Source organism: Rhinolophus sinicus, chromosome 2 (assembly GCF_057876585.1).
Source record: "Rhinolophus sinicus isolate RSI-liver-muscle chromosome 2, RSI-T2T, whole genome shotgun sequence".
Classification (NCBI taxonomy): domain Eukaryota; kingdom Metazoa; phylum Chordata; class Mammalia; order Chiroptera; family Rhinolophidae; genus Rhinolophus; species Rhinolophus sinicus.
In genome coordinates, this window is record NC_142502.1 from 146,316,746 (window position 1) to 146,339,359 (window position 22,614).

The 22,614-nt window shown below is 36.1% G+C and overlaps 1 protein-coding gene and 1 pseudogene across 10 annotated transcripts in view; one reads left to right on the top strand and one right to left on the bottom strand.

Annotated features, from left to right (window-relative positions):
- Nucleotides 1-22,614, bottom strand: part of EHBP1 (EH domain binding protein 1) — a 299,763-nt gene that overhangs the window by 250,496 nt on the left and 26,653 nt on the right. For all 10 annotated transcript variants that reach the window (XM_074332041.2, XM_074332040.2, XM_019717739.3 and 7 more), the window contains exons 3-4: nucleotides 9,583-9,640; nucleotides 1,623-1,718 (exon numbers count right to left, since the gene is read on the bottom strand). In XM_074332041.2, coding sequence (XP_074188142.1) covers nucleotides 1,623-1,718; nucleotides 9,583-9,640 — 154 coding nt within the window. The remainder of the gene's footprint in view (nucleotides 1-1,622; nucleotides 1,719-9,582; nucleotides 9,641-22,614) is intronic.
- On the top strand, nucleotides 11,627-15,193 carry LOC141571755 (small ribosomal subunit protein eS25 pseudogene; annotated as a pseudogene).

Here is a 22,614-nt window from a genome sequence, read left to right on the forward strand (position 1 = left end):
AGACATTACTTAAAAGTCTTCCTCAAGAATGTCACAGGCCTCGCTCGCTGTTGTAGTCTATGTTCATAGACGTTTTTATTACAGAATAGGGAGCGCGGTGTAGAAGAAAGAAGAAGGCTAAATCACAGTGTGACTGGGCCAGTTAGCTTCTACTTCAGTCTCAGTTTTCTTATCAGTACAATGAAAATAATTATAGAACTTTAGGGTTGCTGTGAGAATTAAATCAAATACTCCAAAGGTCTCACAGTTAACTTTCAAGCTTCCTTAATTCCAGTAGGAAAAACATGGATTAGGGGGGTTTCTTAACAAGCTTTTAGGACAGATGGATGAAGGGCAATAGGATGGTTCTGATCCTCTGAAAAAAATAAGAGCAGCTACTGCCTCACCCCTTATTTCTCCCTGGGCAAATCAAGTATTGTGTATATATGACAACCATAATCAAGTAATGTTATAATGTCAGTAACAGTAATGTCAAAATTAAAATGTACACAAAGTGTTAAGAACATTTTGTAAAATAGAATAAATGAAACACAGAGCATTTAAAAGTAGTATTCCATTCATGCGTTAGTATATTAGCATTCATCACATTGTTTTGTTCTATTGATCTCTGCAGTCGTTTCTGAATAAATGAATTAACATAATGGATCACAAAATCAAAAGCAAATTTTATACCCAGTGATTTCATACTCTGAGCTATATAACATTGCTCTACTTAAATTTCATGTCCTGAAATACTTAGTGGATTTTCACAAACTTCATGTTACTAAATTATGTTTAATGAGATGCCTTCTTCCTCCTGTTCTGCAAAGGTAACTTCAATACAATTGGAATGATTCAAAGAAATGAAGCATTTGTTTTCTAATTTCACCACTTTCAAAGAGGCGAAAACTGGGACATACTTGATCCCACCATTTTTTTTTTTTTTTTTTTGAGTAGGTAAGAAGTTGGTTAGGAAAGTAAATATTCTAGTGCTTAATCACTATATGTATAAGAAATACTTTATAATGTTTCAAGAAATATGGGAGACTTTCAAGAAAAAAACATACTTATAAAATAAGCAGGTAGGCATATGCACAGCTATGTTTTTGGATTTGGACTTTGAATTTACAACTGGAATTTTGCTTTTAAGCTACAGTATTTATAAAATATTAACATCAATAAAATATTTACCAAATGTCAATTTAAAACTTACCTTCTTATACTAACATCACTAAAATATTTATCAAACATTAATTTTAAAACATATCTTATTATTAGTCAAAAAAGACAAAGTGAGGCTCAGAACTAAGAATTCCACAAATCTTAGCTCTCCACAGGAAAAGCACTTATGGGTTTCTTAAAAGTTTCTTATGGGTAGAATGTAGGAAGTCATAAAAGAAGTATTCCAACTGATCCTAATTGGAACAAGTTCAAAAGGACTCCCAAATTATTCTGACTTTATAGACCATGAAATACCCTGATGCCCTTGCATTGTTAATAAATTGCTATATCCCTAAAAATAATGCACACCAAGGTACCGGGTTGGACCCAAATGTATAGAATAATGAATACTGGAATATTCTGTCATTTGGAACCCTATTTATATAATAATAAATTCTTTAACTTATAAAAATGGAACTTACCTTAAAAAGTGTCACAGTGATTTCAATGTTTTCAGGAACAGGCCACACTACAACACCACGGTATGGATTTTTTATTCCAGGTTGCCAGCTATGAGCCTAGAATAAAAATAATGGCTTCAATATAAAGTACAGGAAATGCAACATTAATAATTTACAAAACATATATGGACCCTATTTAACTATCCAAAGGATATGTAGTCTCTCTGAAAGAAAAAAAATTAGTCAAAAACTTTTCAAGCATTAAACATGGGCCAGGACAGTTGTATCACATGATAGCTATTTGTAGATGACTATCTGTAAACAAACCTTTGCCCTCTCCACTTCCTCCCTCCCCACACACACACAAAAGAAGATGCAAAAATGAATTGTGCCACATTTTCAAAAGCTACTATTTGTGACTCGATAAAAACTTTATTAGGAGACATTTAAAAAATTAGTTTTGTGATCTAGGAACTTAAAGGCAAATTCATTCATTAGAAGGAAAAACAAATTGTATACTTCGCATTTAAGTTCATTTCTCATTAGACTGTTAATGTTTATTTGGAACAAGTAAAGAAAGCGGTTTTTGCAGTTAATATTTCTAGTACTTACAATTTTAGAGATTTTTTTCCTTGTAAATCTTGATTATCAAGGCTCCCTAAGGAACCAACCCTCTCCCCCCAAAAAAGTTTTTTTTGTGGGTTACCACTATAGTTCTTCCTTCGTGGTGGCATTTCTAGCCAAAGGTGATGAAAGATGAGGTATCCAAGATACCTCAGCTAAGGCATTTCATCCCTACAGGGCTGTCCATGGTCATGCCATGAAGGTGATAATAAAAGCTAACACTTACGGAGGACATTCTGTACGTCAGTCCAGGTTTGAAATTTACTTATATTTAACTCATTTAATTTGCCTAAAATCCCTGTGAGGTATCTACAGCTACCATTCCTTCCTTCCTTCCTTCCTTCATCCACTGATTCCCTCACTCAATTGATACTATCTGCCAAGCACTGTCTAGGCACTGGAGTTGTAAAACAGCAATCTGCCTTCACAGTAAGGAAGAAACAGGTAGACAAAAAACAAAAACAAAAAACAAAACAAAAAAAAGAAAAAATATATATAGTATGTTAGGTAGAGGTTAAGTGCTCTGGAGAAAAATGGAAGTAGGGAAGGAGACTGGAGGGGAGCAAGAGAAAGTATTAGGTTGGTGCATAGCAACTTCGGTTTTTGCAATTCTTTTTGACCTTTTAAACTGCAATTACTTTTGCACCAACCTAATAACAATTTTCAATAAGGTAGTCAGAGAAAGTATCATTGAGAAGGTAACACTTAAGAGAAGGCCTTAAGATTCAGATACGTAAATAAATGAGAAGAGCTTTCCAGGGAGATGGATCAGCAACTAGAAAGTTGCTGAGGCAGTAAGGTAACAACGTGGCTGATGTGGCTGGAGCAGAGTCATCACACAGAGCAGTAGGAGGTAAGGCCAGACCAACAATGGCGGGCCTAGTTATATAAGGACCTGGGAGGTCGCAGCAAAGACTCTGGCAGAGGAATGATGATCTAAAGTATGTGTTAGCAGATTAACTCCAACTAATGTATCAAGATGAGCACCCAGATGTAAGAGAGGAAACGGGAAGACCAAGAGTGAAGCTACTGCAATAAACCCAGGGAGAGCTGACAGTGATTTGGCTTAGGGTAGTAGAGAAATGGTACAAAATAGCTAATTCTGAAAATATTTTTATATTTTCAAAACAGAGTCAACAAGATTTGCTGTCTGATTATATGAGGGAAAGTATCCAAAGCTGATTCTAAGGCTTTTGCCCTTGAGCAACTACAAGAAAGGAACGGCTATTAACAGACAGGTAAGACTGCAGGAGGCTCGGGTTTGGGAAGTTAAGATTGGGAAGTCAGTTTTACACACATTAAATCTGAGGTGCCCATCAGATATTCAAGTACAGAGGTTCAAATAGGCAGGATATATGTGCCTGAAGTTATAAATTTGGGAATCACCATCATACAGTTGATACTTAAAGCTTAAGAGTGGATGTGATACCAAGGGAATGAGTAGAGATAGAGAACATAAAGGCTCAGGCAGTGAACCTTGGAGCACAACATTAACAGGTCAAGGAAATGAGGAGGAACGAGCAAAGGAGGGTCAGTAAAGGAGAAGGAAAACCAGAGGTGTGTGATATCCGGAAACTCTAGTGAACAAAATGTTTCAAAGAAAAAGGAACAATTACCTGTGCCAAATGCTGGTGATAGGTCAAACAGGATGGGGCCTGAAAATGACCACTGGATTTAACAAAGCAGAAGCTTGTACTGATTTCACAAGAGCAATTTCAGTAGAGTGATGAGGGCAAATTCCTAACTGGATTGGAATGGGTTCAAGAAAGAATAGGAGGAAAGAAATTGAAGATAGCAAATACACTCAACTCCTCTGAGGTGTCTTGCTGAAAGAGAAGAGAGAAATAATAGGTTGGTGCTGGTGGAAGAAACTGTGTCGGGGGAATTTTTTTAAAAAGTGAAGAATGTTTTTATGCTGATGGGAAATAGCCATTTAAGAAGGGAAATGTAATGATGCAGAAGAGAAAGAACTGCTAGATCCATGTCCTTAACAGTGCAAAAGGAGACAGACTGGCCTTTGCTGGGAACACAGACCATTCTTCCATAACAGGAAAGAAGTTAGAGTATATGAGTGCAGATGCATGTGAGGGAGCATATTTAACAGATGAGGAAACTGAGGCACAAATTTGCCCAAGATCACACAGTAAGTAAGTGGAAGAAGTTGGATCTGAGCCCAGGAAATGGAACTGAGAAGGAACCAAAACCGTGGCAACGTACGTCCATGCAAATCTTATTGGATCTTGTTAGTTAAAAAACCAGCAGAAGATACAGGTTTAGCAGCATCCTCCCACTCCAACTCATAAATTGTCAATAACTTTCACTCTGTTCTCTCTCCACTGCCTCCGCCCCCCCACCCCAATAACAAAACCTCAGGTAAGGAAAGGGAAGTAGATACTCACCACGAGAGACTTAGCACACCGTAGCCAAAGGTAAAGAACTAGTTTTGTTGATTAAAAAACATCTCTAGAAATTCCTCTATTCCCCCACCTATTTCCATGTCTACTGACAGTCCTGGAACAAAAACTCCACAGAGTAAACAATCTCCACTTTGAAAAGTAAATGTCTGCCCACCTTAAATAATCCTTAATCAAAACTCCACTCTACATACTCTACATACTTAATTCTGAAGACTTATGACAATTCTAATTCTCATGAATTATGATGGCAGATCAGGCTATTTCTCTGGTCTACTCAAACTTCCCATTATCATATTTTCATAGCCTCCTCATACAACAGAAACATAAGAGTAGAATAACAACTTTTCTAATTAGCCACAGCAGAAAAGATAGAGTCCTAGTAAAATTCTTAATGAGAAAAAAAATGACCATAGAAGAACTTTAGACCTGAAGATATCTTTAGGAGATATAATCCAGGTGGAGATAAGGAAACTGAAACAATCAAAAGAGTAACTGGCTTGCTTGAACCCATCCCAGTAATCAGCAGAAGAACCAGACTCCATAATTTCCAAGTTCAGAGTTCTCCATCCAACCAACATCATGCCCAGCTCTAGCCCTGATTCACACAGTAGTCAAGAAAATAGTCTTCTATCCTTAAGGTCTTAACATTTATGCGTATGACACAGAGATCAAAAGTGGGAAAAGCAGGTAGACAGTGGTTTCAGATCATTTCCTCAGGTACCCTAATGCGGGTCCTCTAATTGATCTCTTTCAATCCCCAGTCTTGAATCAGGGAAGGTAATTAGATTGCTGAACAAACAAAAATACAATCTGCTTAACAAACTATCTTAAAAAAAAAAAAAAAAAAAAAAAGGAGATGGAAGGGTGCTGGTTCCCAAATTACTAGTATGCTGCCATTTTCTCACCATTCTATCCAGTATCACTCTCCCCAATGAAAAAAAGGTCCAACTAACAGAACTCTGGCTTTCTGATATTCCTTTCAGGGACTGTACAACCTACCTAAGTTAAGATATTGTAACAATATCAATTAATCCAACTGAGTAGCTGGCAATACCAGCTTTAAAATGTTAACTAATTATTGTAAATTAGGCAGAAAAACAGGAACAGTGAATTTTACTAGAGAGGAAACAGGATGTACATAGTGGCAAACATGGGAAAAAATAAATAAATAAAAGGCATTCCTATTTTCAAAGAGCTTACTACAACTTCTACCTCAAATAGAATTCAAGAATCTGAAGCTAGAAAATGAATGAAAAGTCCAACACAGGTAACTAAAAATAGCTATGGTAATAAACATCTAATTGTACAAATCCACAGAGACAGTAATTTAGGTTCTTAAGAACTTGATATAGAAAAACCACATTGTATTGGCAAACATCAGCACTACAAGAACCATGATCAGTTTTCGTTCAGGGTAACAGAAAGGATTTCCCTATAAAATACATAGGCACAGAAACCCAGGCATAGCCATTTAGTTCCTTAGCAGAGTAATGAAAGGCAGGTTATTTCATCATTTGCCAGCATCGTAGTACAGATAATGGTAGAAAGGAGTAGGCCACATTATCTTGTTCCCCTTACACTATTTTTCTCATTTTTTAATCACATCACAGATGCTTTGGCATCCGCCAAAGGCAGACCTAGGAAAAGGGTGACACTTCTCAATTTGGGGTACTGACTTTATAAAATATTTTTATAATATTTTATTTTATATTTTGTACCTAGTGTGGAACTAAACAGAGAAATAATCACTTGTTATTTCTGATTCCAACAAACTCAAAATATTTCACTGAAAATTTGTAAGTGTCATACTGTTAAATTGATAATTTTCAATTTATAAAACTACATATACCCAAAGGTTTCAGATGTCATATATAACGTTATCTTAGAGTTGCCAATATCACCACCATCAGACAAAGCTCTGCAAATGTACCCTCCGCTCTATATCATAGCACATTTTAAACACTAACACAATTAGGGAGCAAGGAAGTAAAGGTGGCAATACCATCAAAAAGCTAGTGAGCATTTTAAAGCTCTGGTTTCCCTTTGGAATTCTCCCAGCTCTCTGTAAGCTTGAATTTCTAGTTCCAAAACTGAACTTAAGGCATAGATTACTCTCCATAATTTTTCTAGTCTAACATAGTTGCCCTGCTTCCTATTATCACCCGTTGTACTGAAAAATAATTGATTTAAGTACATACAAATCAACTGCAGCCTGACAAAATCTGTTATAAATGCCAAGACTTAAGAAAAGTGAAGCTGTGTATTGTGTTAATTAGCCATGGTAATTATTTTCTCAATAAAATATGACTCAGCAATGAACTCTTTATATATTTAGTTATAAAAATAGACATGTACCCAAAGAAAGTGAGCAATAAACTGAGAGCTAAACTTTAAATTGAATAATACAATGTGCCTTATTATTTTACTGTCTAATCTGACAGTTGTCTGGGTGTCAGTTATAAATTTTAATGGACCAGTATAAAAAAAAGTAGGTATACTCAGAATCAGAAAAGACAAATAGTAAGCTATACACATGATTTTTTAAAACTGGTACTTGTGTAGCTCAAACTCTTTCCAAAAACATATTTTAAATTAAAAAGTAGAATATTTTCTGGCCAATGGTTGCAGCAATCTGTTTTCCCCCTTAGTGATTTCAATGGTACTTAGCAGCAAATAATCCATATTTTAAGGAAAAATGTTAGAAAACAGAAGTCTTCAGAAGAAAACAATGATTCTAGTCTCTAAATTTAATATAATGATAGCTAATTTTAAAAAACATAGATGGGGACAAATTTTTTGTTTTTCTTTATAATTCCAAAATGTCACGGATCTTGAGTTTCTCATGATTAAAAAGTTATTTGCTTAACTTTTACAATAATATCCTAACCATTTCCCTCCACAGTTTCTGGAAGTAATTTTTATGTCCTTATTTAGCTGTTGCATACAATTTATAAAACAGCATTTATAGATACATAAACAAGCTATGCATATGCTGAAAGAAGCTTAACACACTGTGAGTTCTCACAAACTTTCAAAAGAAGTACATCTATAATATTTCAAGAGAAAACACAATGATTCTAAAATATACAGAAGGGATTTAAAATACACATAAGGTATTTAAAATAATCACAACTGGAAAATTAGTCCAATAAGAAATAATTCTTTCTAGAAAATACTGCATACTGAGAAAAATAAACCTGTAGCCTCATTTTTGCATTTCAGGTTTGTATTTCAACATCTAGATTCAATTAATATTTGACACAATATGAAAAAGATCCTGGACCTAAAAGAAAAATTACTTGACTTTTAAAATACTGCAACTAAATAAAAAAGTGTAGTTAACCTCAAATTCTGAATTGATCTATAATCTAAAGTATTTTATTAGGTTTCATAATTTTCTTAAAAAATAATTGGTACCTAATTATTATAAAGGGGGTTTCACTTTCTGTTGACATTTAAGGACTATTTCTAATGTTTATAGTTGTAGTCATTTTCATTTATCATACTTTGTGGATGATCTAATATTGTCCCTTTCCACAAAGTTTAAGACCCAATTAGCAAAACTGACAGAAGCTGCTAAGTCTATTTTCAGAACCTCTTTTTCATATATAAGTAGATATGAAAATATTCCAGGTCCAAAATGTAATGCCCCCAAACTATAAATGTATGCTTTGAAAAAGATGCCATTTGTACTATGAAGCAACTGAACCTCTTATGTTGCTGGTGGGATTACACTTAAAATTACATTTTAAAATATACCTACCCTATTACCCAGTGATTCCATTCCTAGGTATCGGCCCAAAAGAAATGAAAGAATTTGTCCCCCAAAATACTTGTACAGTAATGGTTATAGCAGCTTTATTCACAATAGTGAATATTCACAATATTCACTGGAAACAAAGCAAATGCTCATCAACAGCAGTATCGATAATTAAACTGTAGTACACTCACATGATGGAGTATTACTCAGCAATAAAAAAAAAACTACCAATATACACAACAGCATGGATAAACCTCAAAAACATACTGAGCAAAAGAAGCCAGGTATGAAATAGTACTACTGTTTCATTCCATTTACATGAGATTCAAGAACAGGCAAAACTAGTCTATGGTGACAGAAAATCAGATTAGTGGTTGCCTCCGAGGGTTGGGAATTAAATGGAAGAGGATACAAGAGAAAAAGGTGATGAAAATAGTCTATCTTGTGATAGGAATGGTAATTACACAAGTATATATTCATCAAAACTCAATAACTTGTATAATTAACATCTGTGCAATTACACTGTACATAAATTTTACCTCAATACAAATAAAATTTGAAAATATGCCCTTAATAAAAAGTATAAAATTCTGAAATTTAACTGAATTAAATTTTCTTTACATAGGTCTAACTTGTGGAAGAATCAATACCCAATAAACATACCTGTAGTTATTGCTTGTGCTTTAAAATATCTGTACAATTGTTACTGAACATTTTAAAATTCTATTCTACTTTCCAGAAAGCTATCAGTACGGAAAAATTAAAGTGTTTGAAAAATCCAACTCTTTCTCTTCTGCAACCCAGCAAGGGACTCAGATGTCAACATTTCTTAGTGTCCCCTAACTTCATCCTCTTGGAATCTGAATAAATTAATCCTATGTACAACTTAATAAGTAGCTCCTATTTAATTATTAAATCAGGATACCTTAGTACTGGGAAGTTAAATAACTACTATACTCAAGGCTACCAAATCCAAGATCAAAACTCAGGTATCTGGCTTCCACTTTAAGAACTGCAGTAACAAGATTACAGTGCCTGACCAATCATTTTAGTAGATTAGATAATCAGAAATAAGCCAAAATATCAAGTAATATTTTAAAGTACTCTACATTGGGACCAGAGAAGCTAAACAATTTGACTAAAAGTTGAATTCAGTAAGAAATTTGGAAAACAGACTAACCTTAGAAGACTTCCTTCGGCTTCTTCTTGTCCAAACTACCACCAGTTTATCTGGTTGCCTGCCAAACAGGAAAAAGATTAAATATAATTTAAGTTACCTTAAATCAAATTAATAAAGTTTGGTTCTAGTACATTTAAAAGGACAAAAATGCCTTATGCTTTGGATTACATAAAGCAGTTACTCCTACAACAAACCTCTATAGATTATTCAAATACAGTAGATGTTGAATACAGATATGATATAATTTAAGTGACTAATATTTCATCCACATATTTTTCTAAAAATACTTTAGCAAGTTAATTCATTGGAATAAACCATGTAAAATAAAATAGTTACAACTGGTAACTATTTAAAAGAAAAAAAGGCACACATATATGTTCTCCAAAAATTAATACTATACTTCTAATATATTATCCAGTTCAATTTGGAAAAAATAAGCATAAAAATGGCACTTCCAAAATAATATAAATCTATGAGTTACACTATTTTTGCATCTCTGTATCTTATAAACAATGGTTATGGTTTTCAACATTTTTATAATCGATCATCTCAACTATCTTCATAAAAACAATACAGTTCTGAAAAACAGGCAAGGTACATACTATTATTCCTATTTTTACAAGCTTAAAAAACTGGCAAAGGTAACCAATCAAAAGCTCTGGCAGAACCAAGACTGAAATACAGGTCTTCTAATTCTCAGATCTCTCTTCTTTTCTTGACCTTATGCCCACATAAAGTAAAAAAACAAAACAGAACAAAAAAAACCCCTTACACTTTCAGATAATACAACTAAGTTCTGTTTGGTACTTATGAAAAATATCAAGAATGATTATCAGTTATTTTCCTTATATTTCTATTTTAAACATCTTAGATAAAAGCTTTTTAACCAAGCAATGAATGATAGACTCATTTGGTGACCTTCACCACTTTCTATATCTCCTTCATTTTGCCTCAGAATCCCCTACTATGAGCAGATGGCCTGTCCTCCTATTGCAACATACATACATATACATACATACATACATACATACATACACACACACACACATACACACATACATACATAAAAGGCCACCGGTCATAAACTCCTTACCCAGTGATTCACCTATACACCTGTCCAATGAAAAATATTACAGAGAAACTGACCTAGAATGTACCACAGAGAAATAAAGTGATAAAAAATACTTAAAAAGAAAATAAAAGGCATACAAAATAGATTGAAGAGTACATACACCTAATAGATATTCCAGGAGTTTAGAACAGTGGGAGGCAGAAGAAATACCGAAGTTTTGAAAAGGCAAAGAACACTCCAGACTTGAAGAAAGGTATGAGTCCTTATATAGATAATGTATATTAACAAATAAACAGCAAGAATAAAAAGAAAAATCATGGAGGAAAAGTTACCAATAAAGGAATAATTATACTGACAGCAACTTCTCGCGAGCAATAACAGAGCCCAAAAAACAATGAAGCTAATGATCTTCGAGTTGCTCAGGGAATGCAGCGGCCACCCTTTAGTTTTCATCTGGCTAAACTACATTGAAGGAATGGTTTTAGACAAATAAAGACTAATTGTTTACAATGTATAGATCCCAGCTAAACAAGGGACGGAGAAGGATGCAAGAATCAACATAACTATGGTAAAATGACAATGCTTGTTCATTTTAGGTGGTAGAACCTAAAGAGAAGCCAGACAAAAACCAAGAGGAAGGTTCCAATAATGAAATTACTTAGTGAAGGAACCATCTAAACAAAGGCACAATGTTTCTGACGGCTACGGTAACCAAAACGGTATAAATAGAAAAATGGTGGTTCTCCATCCAAGACTAAGCTTAGTTCGTGACCATTATCAGGCTTTAAGGACAACTGTAAACTAAAACCAGTAGCTTGCTTTGGTGAGTCTTCCCAGAGGGAGATCTTGGGAGCAGCAGCCAGAGGCAGAAGTGCTAAACTACAGGTGAAATAGAAAAAAGCTTCTATGAAACATCACAGTGTTAATCTAAGAATCTGTGCCAATGGAGAAACAAACCAATAAAACCTGAAAATGAAAACCAAAACCTTGTTCACGCACAGAGAAGCGGAACAAATGACAGTGAAGCTGGGGAGCAGTAAGGCCACGTGGTGGATGGAGCTGGGAAGGGCGTCATCAACGCGGGCAGCCACCAGGAGAGGAACGGAGCAGCCAACGGGTCTCAGCCACCTTGTTTGAAAGCACCGGTGACTGACTTGCTGGGACACTTTACCTACATAACCTTTTACCACACTAACCTTTTCACTGTGTTCTCATCTCCAGCCTGATCTCACCCCTTCACTGTATTTCGATGGTACTTCTTCAGAAATGTTTAAAACTCTTACAGCTTTTCCTTGTGTATTATCCTATACTAGGCTCTTATACTGAAGGTACTACACCATGGCACTCACAGTTTGAATTTCACAGATTTATTTGACCTAAATAGTATTTCGTTTTATTTCAGTTTGCATTTAAACTTTATAAAACGTTTCTTACATAAATCCTTGAAACAAGGTCCATGCTGTTTGGATTAGTAGAGCCAACACTGCCAACTGCTTTATACCCGACCAGCTTCATTCTTTAAGATGACCCGTCTCGATAGGCCCCGCATGCATGTGACCCTCTGACACTCCGGCATGGAAGGTAACACCCAGATTCCTAAACATGCTTCATAAGGCACTTCGCCACCTAACTTTGATCTACCTTTCTAGCTGTATAACCTACAAATATCTAACAGACTTCTTGCCTTCCAAGCAATTCCTGAACATTTATTCAATTTTTTTTACATCTTCGTATGTTATAACCTTTTTTAAACTCCCTCTTTTCTCCATTTTTCTACCTAGTAAACTCTTAATTCCTCACTTTCTCCATAAAACCTTGGCCACTTCTCATTTCATTCCTACCCCTTTCCACAGCCCAAACCTCAGGCAGTTAACTGCTCCTTCTACTGTGTTTCTAGGAATACCTGAGACACACCTCTATTTTCATATTCTGTATGCCCTGTTATTACATTATTTGTGATTATTTCTATCTCCTCCACTAGACTGTGCTCCTTTATCAACCATCTCTTAATCGTTGTATTCCCAGCAACTAGTAAGAAGAACCTGGTACAAGGTTGAGGTTTAATGACCATTTGCTACTGAATGAACCTTAAGTTCCACCCAGGGATTCCCAACTGGTTAATTACAATTAAAGAGGTCCAACCAAAGCCAGTACAGAGTAGCTATATGACACATCCTCTCGGCAGCTCGTTTGAGCTTTACAGAGATCCTTACCTCAGAACCTCCTGGGAAGCTTTAAAACATACTGATGCCTAGGTTCTGCCTCCAGAGAATCTGATTTAATTGGTCTGCTGTGCAGAGTTTTAAAAATTCCTACCGGTTATTCTAAGGTGCAGCCAAAGTTGAGAAGCACTGTTTTATAGGAAGTGGTGAGCAATCCCCGCACCTCCTGACTTGAAACACTAGTGAGGCTTTAGTTGTGATGGCAGTGAGGGCGTCTCCCCTCCACCACCCCATTCCAGTGCCACTTGCACTGCTGCCTCCTTCTCACTCAGCGCCACAGACCTCCTTCCCCTCCACTCATTCTGACCTCAGTGCTTCAGAATAGGGAAGCCTTCTACTATAAAAAGTCAGGAAGGTGAGTCTCCTATGTCCCTGAAGTTCCAAGAATGGAAACAGAATGGAAATCACTGATTCGGGAACACCCCCAGAGACAGCTGAACTTTTTGTGATTCTTTACGTCCTGCTTTTAAATGTCTTCAATAGAAATCAATCCACCTTTACATTTCAGGGACATGGCAGAACATTCTAAAGCAAAGAACTGCACTGTGAGTTACTGCTTTCAATAGAAGAGTACCAATAATCACACAATTTGCTGACCACAATTAATATTTTAAACATCCGTGATGTACTAGAAAAGAACCATTAAATATTTACTTATGAGCTCCCAAGAGGCCAGGGACAGAGCAATTGTGAGAGTTTTGTCCAACTACCAAAGAACCTATAACTATACAACTTTCTATCAAACAAAGTCAAGACAACCTGAGAGAGCTCAGGTTTCAGAGAGAATTCAACAATCACACATTCAACATTTCTAACCCATTCCCTAAGTTAAGTAACCAGGTAAACCTACACGTAATACAAAACAGACATACAAACAGATCTACACATGTATGTTTATATAGATATTTACATATATAAACATTATATTTACATACACACACAAAAATGTACACTCAGACACACTTTCTGTGAAATCTATCTAAAGGGTTCCACTGGAAAAACAGAAGCCTTTTGGTGGGCTTATTCAGGGAAGGAAACTTCACATTTAAAAATAAAAATGTAACACCTTCTATCCTACCCTCAAAGTCCATAAAAATAAATAATCTGAAGGTGGTAAGACTTCTCTGAAATTATGACCCTAATGTTGAATTCTAGAGAGTAGGAAAGAGGGAAGGAAAGGGGAGTGGAAAAGGGAAAAGATACGTGAGCTACAATGAATCAGATTATAAAGCAATAAACTGTATCTTTCTTTGCTCTGCAGCTTAATCTTGTACCTTCCTCTTTTCCACCAGAGAGCTACTATGTATCAAGGTATGTTTAAAGGAAAAAACAAAACATTTCTGGTATGAATTTAGACTTCGTTACTCTTTTCTACTCTCATGTGTGTCACATGTGTGAGGTGAGAACAAAAAAATGTGAGAAAAAAATCCAAAACTGTCAGGTGAAAACCAGTCTCACTACTTTCCAGAATCATAATAAGCATTCAAATATTTTACTGAATGTCTGTTATGTTCCTGGCACTGTGCTCAGTAACGAAGAGACAAAGATGAAAGAAGACAAGCCTTGATTCTCTGGAAGTTTACAATCTAGTGGGGAGACAAACTATTAAATCAACTACCCCAGTCCAGGCACAACCTTGGGGAACACGAAGACAAAAAGATCTTATACAGAGAAGCATCTATTTACAAATATCTCAGGAAATATGCACACTGACCAAAACAACCTGCCCAACCACTGAGATAACTTGATTTAGAATTATAAAAAAAACTATAATTTACAACACGTTAAATATGAAGTCCAACAAAAGATGAGTGACCAATTACAGTACATCTGTCTAATAGAAAATTATAGAGCCATTAAAAATGTTTTCTAAGGACATCTGAGCGAGGCTGCAGTTGTAGCCGCTGCTGTCTGTGCTTCGCCATGCTGCCCACAGACGACAAGAAGAAGATGCTGGAAAGTTGGCTGAGAAAGACAAAGACCCAGTAAACAAATCTGGAGGCAAGGCCAAAATGAAGTCGTCCAAAGGCAAGGTTCGGGACAGGCTCAATAACCTAGTCTTGTGTGACAAAGCGACATATGACAAACTGTAAGGACGTTCCCAACTATAAGCTTAGAAGCCCAGCTGTTGTCTCGGAGAGACTGAAGACCCGCAGTTCCTGGGCCAGGGCAGCCCTTCAGGAGCTCCTTAGGAAAGGATGGATCAGTGTCAAAGCACAGAGCTTCAGCCATCTACACCAGAAACACCAACGGTGGGGCTGCCCCAGCTGCTGGGGAAGATGCAGGAACAACAGGTCCCACCAACTGTACATGTTGAAAACTAAAACTTTATTAAATTTAAAAAAAATGTTTTCTAAGAACATTTACAAGCATGGAAGAAGGCTTGGCTACCATATTAAGTTTATTTCAGACAGATTTTTTTTTCTATACTGTGTAAGAAGACACCAGGAGGAAATACCTCAAAATGCTAACTGTGGTTACGATTAGGAATTAAAATTACATGTCATTTCAAGAATAAACATTTCCGTATTTTCTGCAATAAACTTATATTATGTTGGAGGGTTTTTTAAATGTGTTGTAGAGGTTATTTAAAATAAAACACTTTTAAGTTTGGAATTAAGTATAAACACAGTTAAACAATTAAATGCATTTTTAAAATTTCACTGAATTTAAAGAGCTCTCGGGGAGCTGAACTAATTTGTTTTCTAAGACAATGGAAGTAGAGAGGGTGTGTTCTTTGTTTAAAGTTAACATAAATGTTCCCCATAGTCAGCTGGCCTGAGGCAAAAGTTTGAACTAGGCCCCACTTGACTCTGGCATCCTCCCCTCTTTCATTTGAAGCCCCCCAACCCCCACCTCCCGGGCCATTCTTCCTCCATAAGCAAAGTCAACATGGGGCTCGTGACAGCCCACACAGTAGCAGTGTGACAGATGCTCTTCAGATCACTTATTGTTTTCTGCATCAACTGAAAGTCCCCTTTCCCCAGGGTAGGTATCTTACAAGGAAAGAAGCCAGGGAAAACAACCTGCATTCATTTAGGAGATAGGAATTTGTTAAAGACCCTTCTAAGATACACAGAATGCATGAAGGAGAGAATGCTAGACTGGAAGTTAGGAAACGTGTTTTTCCTAGTTCTGGCACTAGGTGACTTTAGGAAAGTCTCTCCATTTATCTGAGCCTACTCCTAATTTATCAAATGAAGAGACTGCACTGAAACCTCAGCTAGTTTTAAAATACTATGGTCCAGTGATTGTAAGATTAAAGGACTCCAATGGGTCAAATATTTGCTGGTTTAAGATGAAATGAGAAATTCAGGAATAGGGTAAAGAATTTGTGGCAGGAAGACACTTGCCTCCTGTCTTCAGACAATCTACAGGTGGCTAATATTACCAACTGGGGACAATATTATGAAAGGGGAGGTAATATTTTTTAGTGCAGCACTAACCTGACCACCTAAAACTCATGCTCCCTGTGCAAAGCACAGTGTTAGTCCTGCCAGGTGGGGCAAGAAGGCCCCATCCCCACCCCGCCCAACCACGAGGTATATGCAGTGAGATGGAGCCATGTGACACTTCTCACCAGTGTACTGTGAGAAGTGACTGGTGCCACTTCTGGAGTAAAATGGATAATAAACTGGCAGAGTAGGTAGGAAGGTGGACACGAACAGGAGGGGGAGGAACCAGGAGGCCCCCACAGGTAACCCAGTGGCGTCATGAACATCCTGTTATAGACCCACTGAAGCCAGTAGTCAGAACAAAGACGTGGGCTAGTACAGACACACTAGGATGAAGGGGGCATGCAGAACGAGGAGAAAACCAGAAAAAGGGGAGGAGGCAGATAATCCTCCTGTAGGACAAAAGGCCAGGGTCCCAGGGATGCTGGGCTGCTGCCCACCCTTGGGTCAGCCCGCCCATGCTCGGACTGTACTTCCTGTACAAATACACTTTACTGGCTACTGCTTGCTTCACTCTAGGCTCTCGACTGAATTCTTTCTCTCAAGAAGACAAGAACTGAGGAAAATCGTCGTTCCGGTAACAAAACAAGTATGCCTTCTCCACACCAGTTGAATGGAGAGGGTTCTAGAATGCAGAGGCAGGCTCATAAGATAAAAGGTGTGTGGGCCCCTGAATGAGCACACGGAAAGCTAGTCAACCTGGAATACCCTCCCTAGACTGAGAAGTGAAGAAGAAATAAACATTGATTACGTTAAGCCCCTTATGTGTCTGCGGCAGTAACTACTCAACATTCTAGAAAACTCAGTAAATTAAACACACACACGTATGTAGATAAAACCGTTGCTGCCTTGTAGAAGCTTACACTACAAGGTGAGGGAATCAAATTTAACCTTTTTATGTCCTATTGGTTGTCATTTATCTGAAAGATAAAAGACAGCTATACGTACCTCCAAATTTAGTAATTAACACTTAAGCCTCTGAGCTCTTCCTAAATTAAAAATAAGGAACCATAAGTCCTTAGAACACAAAAAGTACAACGGGCATTCCTCTCACCACAGAATCCAGGACATGCTACATGCTTACAATGGAAAAAAAAAAAAAAAGCTCAAAATATTAACCCTGAAGTGAATGTGAAGGCACTTCACTTAATAACAAGGTTCTTCTTTTTAGGGGAACGGGCTCTTAGCCATAACTGAACATTTCATGGTGGGGTGCTGTGACTATTGAAACAAAAGGGGGGGAAATTGTTTTATCACAGAAATACTCTAACTTTACTATTTCTCAAGTAATTATTTTTATCCTTCAGTAGGTACATCTGCCTCCTATTGTACTATCACAGCTGTAGCTCCAGTTAATTATACTCCTTTCTGCTTACTTCACAAGAGTTATTTAGCAAGCTGTAATAATTAATTCCATAAGAAAAAAAAATCATGCAAGACAGTACACATAGGCAGGATGTTTCTTTTCTGTAAAAATGAAAGGACAGTTTTAATATTATAATAAGAGATGTAAATCTTTGTCACTTAAATAAAAACACTTGTATTAAATAATATTTTGCAACTTACCATCTTTAAAATATATTCACAGTGATTGCTTTTGCTTAAAAATATTTAACTGGTGACGCAGGTGGATTTTTGCTGTCAGATATTCCTAATACCTATATATCAGTGTTCAGGGACAGCACCAGTCAAACTGAGAAGTGCAGTTTGGCATACTTGAGCTGAGTGTACTTTCTGACAGCCATCAGAAAACACATACAGGGTGCCAAAAAAATGTATACACGTTTTAAGAGATGTTAACACTTTGGTCAACATTGCTCAAGCAGTAGTTCACTGTAATCAGAAGTGTCTGGACACTGATGGTGACCACTTTGAGCACCTCTTATAACTGCAGACGTCAAACATGACTTTTATTCATCTTTTGTTATCGGTATATATTGAGTATTACAATTTAATGCTGTTTTCCTTTCTAAAAATGTGTTTACATTTTTTAGCACCCTCTGTATATATGTAAATATATACACATATATATTTTGCTACACTATTCAATAGTATAAAGGGCTTATAATTTTTTAATATAAAGATATTTCAGAGATAAACAGCAATTGTACTCAATCACTGATGTATCAGGCGTGCAATAGTCTTCCAAATAATATTTTCCACTTTCCTCATTGTTATATATAAAATCACCCATAATGTTTCCTTTAATTCAGTATATTATTTACTACTTTTTGTTTTCTAGTTCTGTTGGAACAAGTCTCAACTGTCATTCACATTAATACTAGTATTTCCAAGTTATGTACTTAGCTCCCTGGAACTGTAGTAGAAAAGAAACAATACATCACTCAGACCATTCCCCAACCCTCCTAAATAATTATATTCACCATTTCATCTCAACACACTTCTGTAATCCTTCAATTGTGTGCTTGGATGATTACATTTGTCTGTCTTTTTTCTGTCTTATTTTAAGATTCTCAAGAGATTTCCCAGAATTCACAAAGCATTTATTGGGAGGAAACAGAATATGATGGATAAAAGCATCATATGAAGGCAGACAAATCTGGGTTTGAATCTGGTTCCCCTTTTCCTGCTTGTACGATTTAAGCCTCAAGAGGTTCCTCATCTGTGAAATTAGAACCTCATAATGTAAAAATCAGTTAAGATAATGCAAGTAAAGTGCTTAGCTCATTGCCTGTCTTTCAGCAAATTCTCAATGTTAAGCAACCATCCCTTCTATATGCACAGAGCTTTGTACAGTCTCCCTCTTAAATGTGAATAGACAACAAAGGATCGTCTCAGGAAAGCTTCTGATATAAAAGGCAAGTGGTTGAAAAAGAGAAAAAAGGAACTCGAAAGGCCAAAGACATTATTACTAATATCCTTAGAAATATAAAAGATATTGTACCCATGAAAAAATATAAAAGGAATATTTAAAGGACAAGAAAGCATTCTGAAAATTATATCGTTTTTCATTTAGGAAAGCAAAAATTGAAGAGTTGGAAGATAAAGGTGAGGAAATCTTCCAGGTCTAGAAAAAGGTAACAGAGATATTAAAAGTGAAAGAGAGAAAAGACAAGAAATTTAGATCAATCCAGAGGTTAAATATCTGACTTAACCAACAGGGTAACAGTTTAAAAAAAAAAAAAAGGTCTCAAGATGTCACCTATACTGCAAGCCCAGAAGAAACCATTTCAAAGTGGAGCAGGACCCTGAGGGCTCCAGGGGAAATAGGAACTGATGAATCACTTATGTTTAACATTTTTGAGAGGGATTATGAGAGGCTAACAAAAAAAAATTAAGAATGATAGGTATATGAAGAGAAAAGGAAAAAACAGTAATTTTTAACACACATACAAGAAAAATCAAAAGAAAGGAAATATGATCATAATACCAGAGGGCTCAGCTGAAAACAATACCAAGTCATAATGATGAATCCTGGTAGAGCTGACTGGGGAATGGGAAGGATGGGGAAAGGGAAGGAAGGGGTAAGTGTGCTTCGGAGGAGGTGTAAACAACAGCTAAATCCTCACCTACTGTATCAAGAAGACAGTAGATAAAGTCCAAAATCAAAAGAATTTAAAAAAAAAAAAAAAAACAGGTGAAAGTATTTTATTGGACACTGAAATACCATTCACACACAATACGTACTGGCAAAAAATATGATATTGGAACCCTCACATAATACTGGTGGGATTATAAAATGGTATAGCTGCTGTGGAAAACAAGTTTGGCAGTTCCTGAAATTAATCAGAGTTACATTATGATCTAGTAATTTCACTCCTAGGTATATACCCAGAAATTTGTACATGAATGTTTATAGCAGCATTATCCATAACAGCCAAAGAACGGAAACATCTCAAATGTCCATCAACTGATGAACGCATAAACAAAACGTGGTATATCCATATAATGGAATATTATTCAGCCATAGAAAGAAATGAGGTACTGATACATGTTACAACATGGATAAACCTAGAAAACTTTACTGTGTAAAGTGAAAGAAACCAGACACAAAAGACCACTCATTGTATCATCTCACTTATATGAAATGTCCATAATAGGCAAACCCATAGAAACAAGTAGATTCCTGGTTGCCAGGGGCTTGCAGGGGGTGGGGGAGGGAGGGCAAAGATGGAAAATGACTACTAATAGGAACAGGATTTCTTGTTTGGGTGATAAAAATATTATGAATCAGATAATAATGATAGTTGCACAACTTTGTGATTATATTGAAAACTACTGAATTATAAATTTTATGGTGCATGAATTATAACTCTATAAAAATAAAGAAAACAAAAGTATGATACTGAAGAATATAGAGTACACCACCAGAAGGGCTAAAAGAACTGAAAATGGTTTTCTGTAGGGAATGAGAACCAAGGTGGGAAAGGGGGGGCAAGGAACTGCTGTGTTCTGCTATAAGCTCTGCAGTACTCTTCTTAAACTATTTATATGTACTGTTTTGTAAAATGTAAATTTAAAATTTTAAATGGTGGGTCACATGGTAATTCCATTCGTAATTTTTTGAGGAACCTCCACACTACCTTCCATAGCGGCTGCACCAATCTGCATTCCCACCAACAGTGTATGAGGGTTCCTTTTTCTCCACAGCCTCTGCAACAGTTGTTATTATTTGTCTTGTTGATGACAGCCATTCTGACTGGGGTGAGGTGATATCTCATTGTGGTTTTTATTTGCATTTCTCTGATGATTAGTGATGTTGAGCATTTTTCATATGTCTACTGGCCATATGTATGTCCTCTTTGGAGAAATGTCTCTTCAGGTCCTCTGCCCATTTTTTAATTGGATTGTTTGTAATCCATCTCCTGGGCATCTACCCAAAAAATCTTAAAACATTTATCTGTAAAGGTATACGTGCTCCAATGTTCACTGCAGCTTTATTTACAGTGGCCAAGACATGGAAACAACCAAAGTGTCCTTCGATAGATGATTGGATAAAGAAGTGTGGTATATATACACAATGGAATACTATTCTGCCATAGGAAAAGCTGAAATAGTACAATTTGTGACAACATGGATGGATCTTGAGATTATAATGCTAAGCGAAATAAGTCAGAAAAAATAGAGACCATATGATTTCACTGATATGTGGTATATAAAACTGAAAACAAAGGAACAAGAAAAACAAATGAAGAAACAAAAACTCATAGACACAGACAATAGTTTAGTGGTTACCAGAGGGTAAGGGGGAGTGGGGTGATAGATGAGGGTAAAGGGGATCCAATATATGGTGATGGAAAGAGAACTGACTATGGTGAACACACAATGTGATATATAGATGATGTATTACGGAATTGTACACCTTAAATGTATGTAACTTTGCTAATAATTGTCACCCCAATAAACTTTAATTAAAAAAAAAACTTTAAATTGTGAATCTTATGCCACATACAACTGAGGTCACATGGTTCTTGACTTTTTCTATCTGACTTACTTAGCTTAGCATGATAACCTCAAGATCCATATTGTCGCAATGGCAGTATTTCATCTTTTCTTACAGCTGAGTAATTTTCTAATGCATACATGTACTCCATCTTCTTCATCCAATCATCTTAATTACAAAACAGAAATTTGGGCCCATAAATAAACCCACAGATATATCATCAATTAATTTATGACAAAGTAGCCAAGAATATACACTAGGAAAAGGACAGTCTCTTCAGTAAACAGTTTTGGGAACACTGGACAGCCACATGCAAAAGAATGAAATTGGACCCCTAACTTATACCAAAAGTTAACTCAAATGGACTAAAGACTTGAACATAAGACATGAAATCATAAAACTCCTAGAAGAACACTGGGGGTAATCTCCTTCACATTGGTCTTGCCAATGATTTTTAGATTTGACATCAAAAGCAAAGGTAACAAAAGTAAAAATAAACAAGTGGGACTACATTAAACTAAAAGGCTTCTATATAGCAAAGGATACTATCAACAAAATGAAAAAGCAACAAAATGGGAGGAAATATTTTCCAATCATATAAGGGGTTAATATCCATAATATAGGAAAAACTCATACAAGTTAATACCAAAATAACAAACAATCCAATTAAAAAGGAGCAAATAAACTGAACAGACATTTTTCCAAAGAAGATATCCAAATGACCAACAGGAACATGAAAAGATGCTCAACGTCACTAATCGTCAGGGAAATGCAATTCAAAACCACAATAAGACACCACCTCACACCTGGTAGAATGGCTATTATATAAAATAAAAAAAAAGATTAAGTGTTGGCAAGGACGAGGAGAAAAGGAAACCC